We start from the raw sequence: 10,502 nt of genomic DNA, 5'->3' as shown, positions 1-10,502 counted from the left end.
ATATGTAACATAACCCCAATTTTGTAATATTTTTATTTCGATGGAGCTTGAGCTTTTAAAATGGCATAAATGCCGTATTTATGTACACTTACATGTAATATATGTACTTATTGCACCATAACCGCAATACTATGTCACTATAAATTATTAAATGAATTAATAGGAGTTTTTGTATTATACACGTACGTATTAGCGTATTATAATTTTGGTGTTCACAACTTATTATACAGGTTCTGTATTGTAATTTTCAGTTTCCAGTGGGTATAAGCTAATATAATCTTTGATACCAAAGATATCTCAAAATATTCCCGTAAAAATATTTCAGTCGCTTATTCATTTTGAAAGGGAACAAAAAATCAGCTTTTTCCAGAGCAATTGTTTTATTTATAAGGCTTATTAATTTTTTGCCTCGTCGAAAACGTTAAAAATAGCGATTACGCTAGCGTTTTTTATTATGCTTGGCGAATTAAACGTCAATTTTCTATACGAAATTGCAGCATTGTATAAAATGTTAACAGAAATTTCGAATTTTACGTAATAACGATTCAAGTAACCATTATCAATCATGATTAATTAAAAGTTTGTTTGATTATATTTTTCCATTTTATGTATTTTTTAATAAAGACACTAAAGCTTCATATCGGGAGCCGGTAATTGAATGCACATAATTCAAAAAAAGTATACCTGGATTTTGTCGCAGAATTCGAATAGGAAAAAAAAAGTTTGAAAAGTGCAGTTTTTCGACTCCGTCCAGAAAATACAATTTTTTGGAACTTCTATGATTTTTTGCTATTTTTCTAGGTTCTGTTACTGCAGGACTGGGATGTAGGTTTTTCGTATTAAGACGATCGCTGTTTTGGTTCTCAAGATATCAGACATTCTTTAATATGAGTGAGTGTTCAAATATAAAAAATTTAATTTTTTACTGTAATAACAGTTTTGGTACCTACCATGTTTAAAAATTTTTTTAACTTCAAATGAATAATTGTGTTTTAGAGCATTTAATCATACATCTATGATAATATTACTATAGGGGTGCAATACCTATCTTATAATGTTCCTACATATACATATTATGTATGTATATATACGTATATCATAATTTTAATATTTGCATGAACACATACATCATTTATACAAACATTCACGCACAATATTATATGAATATAAATTTCATAAAAAAAAGATATGTAGGTATAAGGTAAAGTAAATACGTATAAATAGAATGAACACCAAATCAAAATTCCAAAAATAATATGGAAAAAAAACAAAAAGAAAAGGGCAAAGTAAAAATAAAAAAAAAACAAAGAAAAAAAATTAAATTCCACTTCAATATGTAAACCTAACCTAAAAGAAATCACCAGCAGCAGCAGCAGCAGCTGTTGTTGTAACTTTGTTGTTGTTACATTGTTGTTGCTGTTCTTTTTGTTTTTTCTTCTTATTACTTTTATTTGTTTGTTTTTAAAATTCTACTCTTTTATATTTCGTTTGTATGTATGTATGTAAAAGCTACCCTGTAGTGCCTACTTGAAAATTTTTATTTTAATTTCATAAAAATGAAAAAAAAAATTTTTTTCGTATACACTACTTACACACATTGCTTTCACTTTGTATGACACTAGCATTTTTACTAAAATGAAATGAAAAAAAAAAAAAACTCCTGAACTGCGATATGTTGCTTTTTATATTTTCTAAATTTTTTTATATAATTTTTGTTGAATTTTTGTTTTTCCTTTATTCATCCAATATAAAATATTATGGGCGGGTAAAATTTCAAAAAATGAGACTTCCTACCGTATAAATGAACAAAAATTACATCCGCCCTTATTATACTGATTTTTTTTTTTTGTTCTGGTTGCTTTTTTTTTTTAGAATTTTTTTATTTTTGTTTTTTTTTTGTCTTTTATAATAAATATTCCTTTTTTAAGGTTATGTGCATAATGACGATAAATGTTTAAAATATACAAAGTAGTTGCGTTGCTGTTTTTTTCCAACAGTAAGGAGAGCAATCATATCAGACTGATTTATATATTCGCATATTATATTGTATGTATATTTACATACATACAAAGTATATTGTTAGCACACATGTATGTATGTTATTTGGTATACAAGTATGTATATGTATAACGTATGTATAAATTGTTATAAGAATTTTCATTTATTTTTACATTAATTTTTCTTCTTTTCTCTTAACATTTTGTTGATTTTTCTCTTAATGTATTTGTTTCTCTTATACATTAAAAATTCTAGATATATAGGGATACAAATTTTATAAAAGTATGTATATGGTATATAATATAATGTAGGTATATAAATTTTATATTATTTATTTTAAAATATTCATACATTATAGACTTTAGAGTGGGCAGTTTAGTATAGTGTTGTTAGTTAAAAAATCAACATTTCCTACTCATATATACAATACATTTATGTATATATAAATGAAAAATATCTGTTATATATATATTTATAAAATATTCAACAAATTCTATTAGTTATTAAAATGTAGTTTGTATAACAAAAATTTTATATAATAATTGTTCACTTGATGAATAAAAAAATAAAAAATTAAAAAAATATTCAGAAAAAAAATATGAAAAATTTTTCCAACAACAATATTAATAAATAAATAAATATATGTACATAAAAATAATAAAAACGAAAAAAAGAAACAAGAAAAGGAAAAAAAAAAGAACATACTACATTATAAAATCATCAAAATACAATCAATATCATGATCCTTTATAAAATCGCTTGAAAATTTTTAATACATATACAAATTTGTTATATTTTTCTCGTACGTAACGTATGTACATACATACATAAACATAAGTGTATTTTTATTGTAACCTTTAGCCTTTTTTTTTTATTTTTATTTTATTTCGTTTTATTTCGTTGTGTTGTTTTTGTTTTCTTGTTTTTATTATTTTATAATAATTTTTAATCCTGTTCGGGGGTAGAATCTTAAAATTTATTATACAATCAACCAGTTTATTTATTTAAGATATTAGAATAAGAAGTTCTTTTTTCCTATATTAAGTATAAAATAATAAAATTGAAAAAAAAGAAATAAATAAAAATTAATAAGAAATAGAAGAAGAAAAAAAATTTTATATAGAGAAAAAAAATAAAGATAATTTTGAAAAAAAAAAAAATAGAAAAGAAATAAGAAATATATTCTACATGTACGTAAGAAAATTAATATTCACAGAATAAAATAAAACAAACAAAAAAAAAAGGAAATTTATTTTACAGAAATTAAATAGATATTTGTTATACATCAAATAAATTATACATTTGCACCTACAATTAAAAAAGGAAGGTGTTTTAATTTACAAGGAACTTATAAAATTATAAAAAAAAAAAATTTAATTTATTAAAATTTCATAATTAAAAAATTGTGTCCTGTTTTTGCAAATTAATAAAGGATTAAAAAATAATATTTTATTCATGATAAAGGAAATTGTGTTAAAGATTTAAAAATATTGTAAATAACAAACCCAATTCCGGAAATTATTATTAATGAAATTAAAGAATTATTAAATTTAATATCAAGTTATAATTATACATATATATTTAAAATAATAAATTAATTTTTTTAATTAATATTCATATTTTATGAATTATTTTAATAATACAACAAAAAAACGATATTAAACTCCAATAAATCTAAATTATAATTAAAAATTTTTATTTTAAATTATAAAGTGAATTATTAAGCTACTCGTAGTTCAGTTAAAGTTATTTATTACAATATAAAATTCAAATTATTATTTAATTTAATTTAAGTCACACAAATTTTAAGTTTCTTAACACAAACTAAATTTATTAAATATAAAATTTTGTAATAATTTTTTTCAATACAAAATTAATTATTTAAAATAATTTTCATTTATAATTTATTAATTTTCTATCACTTATTAATTTCTTTATTAATTAATTTTTTCATTTTTAGCAAAAACAAATACGTTTATAATTATGAAAAATTATTAAATGATATTCAATAATAATTACAGAAAAAAAAAAAACATGAAATCAATAAAGATTTTAATTATGCATAATAATAATTTTAAAAATTTCAATTATTAAAATTGCAAATTTAAAAAAGAAAAAATTCCAAAAATGTAAAACAAAAAATTTTTAATTTTCGTGTTTGAATATTTTAATAATCTAAAAAGTGGTAATGAAGCACAATTTAGTGAAATTTCTATTTATTAATTCTATATATATATTATACAGTCATATATAAAATAAATTGTATATATTTTAAGATTTAAAAAAATTTGCAACAAAAAAAATTTAATATAATTTAATTAATATAATATTGAAATAAAGTTTTTAATTATATATATTTAAAGGTGCAATGAAAAATACGCTTACCGATTTTGAAGATTCACAAGTGAGTATAATAAAATAATAATACATAGTGATAATATTTACATATATACACATATAATTTTCCAAAGTTTATAGGTTGTAGATTTTGTAAAATCGGGATAACAGTGCACCGCGACCATGTATTAGGATCTATTTAAATTTCTAGGTTACAAGTGCTTTAAATAATTTTCTTTTTTAATATTAAATTATAAGAGTTTCTTCTATTGTATACGAATTTCTTTTAATATATAAATAAACCGACGGAAAATTTGTTATATTGTAATAGAAAAAATGACAAAAAAATTTCAATTGTACAATTTTGTTCACTGATTATTAATATTTATATAAAATAATTAACTTTTGATTTTATGTGAAAAAATCTATCAGAAATTAGGGAAATTAAATAATTTCGTTATATAATTTAGGATATATTTTTTGCATATTTTAAGGCGTTGTTTATTTATTTATTTAGTTTTTACAACACATATATAAACATATAACACTATTAATAGAGAATACTTATTCTTCAGACTTGTAGGTCAACAAAAATGCGCATATAATATATTTTGAATTTTATAACAATAATAAAAATTATAATAGTAAATTTATAATTATATCATATCCATGGTTTATTAACCATTTGAGTGCACACATGTTCCACTTTTGTCCAGCAATATTTTAAAAATGAGATTTTAATAAAAATTTAGTTTACTTTTAACTCTCAAGAGCTAATGAAAAAACTTTGAGAATATTAGAAACTGAAAATGTTTTACTACACAGGGGTATTAAAAAAACAATTAAGCTCTTTTTTTTTCAAATACCTAAAAATTAAGTGTGCACTCAAAAGGTTAAATCTATTTTAAATTTCAAAAATTTTTTATTTTTAAAGCAATGATAATGACAATAGTTGGAATTGAAACTTATGCGCTGATACAAATTCAAATATACAATGTATATTATGTATAAAACCGATTAACCAAATTTTTAGTTATTTTAAGCTCAAACGGTGCAAATATTTCGATTCGAGTTTGAAATTGACTTGGACCAATTTTAAAATAGAAATATTGAAAACATTTCTCTCATACATGGTTAAACATATTTGTAATTTGAGTATCAGCCTCAAATATTTTAAAAATTCTTTGATAATTAAAATACTCTTATAATAATTTTTCGTCAAAATTTACCTAATGGCAAAAAAAAAACTTGATAATGTCTGGATCTTTCTGTTGCTAAGCAATCTACAATACTAAATTAAATGAGGATTAAGTTTTAGCAAAATATACTTATAGATATAGTGTATATACCTCTTCCAAATTCTAGTTATCTAAATTGGCAAACTAAATATTATTATATTTTTCAATCAGTTTCAATCTTGCATTTCAATCTTGATTATGCAGTTTTATGACAGATTCGGAAAAACTGCAGGATTCCTTAGGATAATAAGGTGTAAGGGATCTAGTTTCTATATTTAAGTTTATTTTCAAATATTCACATATGCCTAGAAATCCCAGATAATAAAATTTTTATTCTTTGATTAGGCAATTTGTAATAAATTTTGTTGATCTAAGAATAGCATAGTTATCACAATCAATAGGACAAAATAATTATTTAATTATAAATTTTTCCAAATTCAGTCTAAATATTTTATTATCAAAATACATTTTCAATAGCTTATTTTAATAAAAATATTCTTCAACACATCACATAATGTGTATAGGTATATATTATATGCCTTTTAAAGATATTACTATATAAATTTATGTACGAGGGTTGCGTAAATGATTAAGAAATAGTGGGTAGACATTTGAATTAAATGTCACCATTATTATTAATTATATAACGGAAATGTAATATTTCAAAATATTTGGTTTATTCATCCTGTTCGCTTTTTATTCAGTTTTTTACACACATTTACATATACATATTGTATTCTATGTATATTACTTACATAAAATATATACGATGATTTATAAATAATTTGTTATTGTGTATGAATATTTTGCCCCATTTGTAATTGGAAAATATTTTTTTTTTAGAATAAAGAAAATTAGATGCTGTTTTTTTTCACGCAAAAGTTAATTTCCTGAGTAAAATCTGTTCTCACTTCAGTAACTTTATATAGTTAAATGTCACCTGATTTGATTTTTCTTTTCGTTTTCTTTTCGCTTTTTTTTTGTTGTAATTTCTATTAAGTCTGTCAAAAACATCGTTTCAATTTCATTATATTCGTGTATATACAAATATGTATAATACATAAATATGTGGGTGTGTATAAGCATATAATATGTGAAATGATAATAAGCATAACATTTAAGGAATATTTAAGGAAAGATATGTAGAGAAATAGATGAATATGATGAAAAGTTTAGGGATGAATTTGAAATATGAGAGAATTTTTTGTATATAGCTCCCATAAGATGTGATATGATTTACTGATTTTAGGAATTGAATGACAAAGTAGAAAAAATAAAATTTGTATCAAAATTACTTTTCAATTACGAGAAAAATATTCAATTTTAATATATTTAATTAAATTTATTTTAATTAATATTAATATTTGTGTTTGAACCTGATTTGAATCTTTAAACAATTACAGTTACTCGTTCGTTTTAAAATTGCTCGAGTATATCAAAGCGGGGAATCTCGAACGGATGCTTTAGGGCCGCCTTTCGAACCCAAGGGGGTGGACGCAATAGATCCCTTACGTGGTCGCAGTGCATTGTTAACCCGCGTTTACAGTCTACATTCTACAATCTACTCGTTTTGAACATCAATTATTGTTTTTTTTTTATGATTTAAATTTAAAATCAAGATTTTATACTTCAAAATCTCCCATTATTTTCTAAACTCTATACATTGATTTATGGGTTACAATAATCTTACGGAGAACTTAAATCAGATGGAGTTAGTCGGATGGTTAGACGGTTAACTATACTGTGACATTTACATATTTGACAAAAATTAATTGAATGTAGACAATGATTGAAGGCTAGAATTTAGGCGGCCAAAATTTAATTTTAGAAAAAACTGTATACATATATGTCACATACCTACTTGATTTATAAAATCTGGTTAACGAAATTGTGAATAAGCTACATATATTGTATTCTATTTCATATTGAACTTTTAATTGACTATGGTAGCTTATAATATACTAAGTAATTCGGTAGAAGTAAATTTGAAGTTGAATATTTGCATATGGAACTTGAGTTGCAGTTAATTTAGTAGTTTAATGTGCTATATAGCAATAGATAAAGTTTATATAGGAAAAATCTAATAATTTTTGCCTTAACTACTGAAATTTAAAAATATTCTGATTAAAGAAATTGCTTAGTCGAGAGGAATAGCTCAATATAGTCAAAGATTTCCATATACCTTATATTGAATATAGCAATATACAAAAAGCTCGAAGAAATTATTGTTTCCAAATTCACAATAGTTCAAGTTTACCTGTTATAAACTAAAAACTAAATTGATAAAGAATTTTCAATAGGAATAATTGTGCGAGGATACATAAAATTACGTACACTACAGATAGAACTTTTTTTGGATTTCTTTTTAAGAGAAAAGTAGAAAATCATCAATTCCCATACAAAGGATTCAACTTACAATAAAAAAGAAAAACAGAAGGAAAAAACAAAGTGGCCATAGAAAATGTATTTTCCTATATAAAAAGAAAAGGGTGTATATAGTATAGAAAATTCTAAAGCATTTTTTTTTTCTGCTGGGGTGGAATAAATTGACATGAAGAAATGAAATCTCTTCAACATATTTTGACACTTGATTATTGGCTTAAAATTTTTTGGTTAAAAATGTGGAAAAGTTTTTATAATTTCCATGTACATATTTTTTTTTTTTTTCTTTGAGTGTTATGACATATTTAAGAGGGCTAATTATGAAAAGGATAACTGTCAAAAAAATATAAAAAAATATTTTTGAATCGTTATAAAATGAGAAATATTAAAAATATAGATGATTTTAATGTCATCATGAATATTTTAAAATATAAAATGAAATTATAATTGAATGCTAAAGTTATTGATTTGTGAAGAGATCAAAATTATTGTATATTTTTGTTAACCTTAATAGATTAGTTACGAAAATGGTACGACTCATTTCCATATTTGAATTCAAAAATATTTTACGATAAAATTTTTATTTTTTTACACCCTTAGCGAATTTATACTTGTAGAAAACTTTGATGTGAAAATGATGCAATCGGCTCCAACTGAAAATTATGCAGCCTGATTTTAATTGCAGATATGTAAAAGATAATTTATTATTCTGCTTATCATCCTATTCTGAGAATAACTTTTGAGTAATTTGAGCTTACGCTTAATGAGTTTTGTAAATCTAAAATTGAGCAATAAGAGCCCATCTTGGCCTATAAAATTTTTCCCATTGATTTAATTATTTCCGACTCACCGTTTGCTAATATATATTCCAATTACATAGTCAGTTCTGGAAATTTAGTTTTAAGTTATATTACCTAGGAATGGTTATATAGAAACCATATAGTTATCAGTCGCTCTATAACTGTAAAATTAAGTATAACTAAGTAAAAAAAAATTAATTGTTTTATTTTTAATAATCCCAAACTTAATTCCTAAGTAAATGAGGATATCACAAAATTGTAAAAATCTTTTAATTTTTTCCAAATTCTACACGATTATTTTCAACGACGCCGCGTCCTACAGAGACTTACTAAAAAGATTTTGTTAACAAATTTAAAATATTTCTAAATAAAAATTTTAGCGCTAAAGTTTTTAAAAATAAATAAAATTATTGAAAGTGTAATTTGTTGTACTATTTTAAACACTAATTCAAAAAATGCTTAAAAATTATGATTATTTCATTCTTTTCGACCGCCCGTCATCCGTTTTCTCGTGCATCTGCCTACAAAACTTCTATATTCTTTGATATGGAAAGCTGAAATTACCTGATCAAATAGATCTTTGTGAGTATTTTCTACTCCTACAAAAATTTTTTTACCTGCTCTAACTACTTCAAAAGTGACGAGCCCGTTAAATTATAAAAATTTTTTTTTCGGAAATATTTTCTTTTAGCACATTTTTAGCTTTTAATATCTTTTAATTTCAACTTTTTGCAAATTATTATTAAGTAACATTTAGTTCTTAAATATAATTTTCACCTTTATACCACTATGGTGTAACAAGAAATGCTATTATATTGCCGATAGCATGACATATATCTAAGCATGTTGTTAGATATCTGAAACACTCTCTTCTTATAATATGCACGAAAAGATAGTAAAAAATGTTTTATTGAATTTCATAAAGTAAAAAATTGCACATTTAATTATAAGATATTCTTTTTAAATGTCGGTATGTCTTAAATGTTTTAAAAATATACCACTTGTAAAAAATTTAGATTCTGAAGTGAATTGCTTGAAATATTATTTAGAGAATTGTAAAATTGTACATTGAACACAAAAAAACTAAAATTCTTTTTTTGCGAATCTAGTTCAAAAGAATCATTCAGTCATTAAAGTTTGATACTTTTTCTTTAATTGAAAATTACGTTATGTAATTTACAATCGAGATCTTGTCCTCCTTAGAACAAAATATAAGGATTTTAAAGTAAAATGTCATAAAATTTGAAGTGCATAATGATTTTTCTAGTGGCACATACAAAATTTTGGTATACAGCTGCTCCGAAGAAAGGAAGAAAAGGTGAAATATTATGAAAACTTGTTTTTTATTCTTTTTCTTTTAAATTGAAAATCCTTTGATTTTATTTTAAAACATTTACAGAAACTAAACAATTAAATATAATGTAAATCTCTCAATCTTCAATCAACCACTTACCTATATATGTTGCAAGGCAATGGTGTTGTTACCGAATTAAAAGAGGCAACAATAGAAATCTTAAATCGGCCGACTTCTTTTACTGTGTACGAGTACATTAAATTTATTATTAAAAAATCGTAGTTAATTTTTTTTTTCTTCATTTACAATTTTATATTATTACATAATAAAAAAGGAAGGATCAATTAAATTATATTACAATGTACACATTGAACCCTCTATTAAAAAAAAAAAAAAGTTGTACCGCTTTTCGGTAACGATAGTACTGAAATTTTGAAGTGAAAGGTTAACAAC

At 22.9% G+C, this 10,502-nt stretch overlaps 1 protein-coding gene across 5 annotated transcripts in view; it reads left to right on the top strand.

Annotated features, from left to right (window-relative positions):
• Nucleotides 1-2,261: 2,261 nt before the first annotated feature.
• LOC129608771 (fez family zinc finger protein erm) overlaps nt 2,262-10,502 on the top strand; it is a 30,762-nt gene continuing 22,521 nt past the window's right edge. For 2 of the 5 annotated variants that reach the window (XM_055520481.1, XM_055520483.1), the window contains exon 1: nt 4,194-4,402. In XM_055520481.1, coding sequence (XP_055376456.1) covers nt 4,367-4,402 — 36 coding nt within the window. In that variant the 5' untranslated portion in view covers nt 4,194-4,366. The other 3 variants (XM_055520480.1, XM_055520478.1, XM_055520479.1) reach the window with 3 other exon arrangements.

The sequence above is a fragment of the Condylostylus longicornis genome, unplaced genomic scaffold (genome assembly GCF_029603195.1).
Source record: "Condylostylus longicornis isolate FDR11 unplaced genomic scaffold, ASM2960319v2 ptg000034l, whole genome shotgun sequence".
NCBI classification, from domain to species: domain Eukaryota; kingdom Metazoa; phylum Arthropoda; class Insecta; order Diptera; family Dolichopodidae; genus Condylostylus; species Condylostylus longicornis.
The sequence above is the reverse complement of the archived record's forward strand: the minus strand, read 5'-3'. Positions and strand labels throughout refer to the sequence as shown.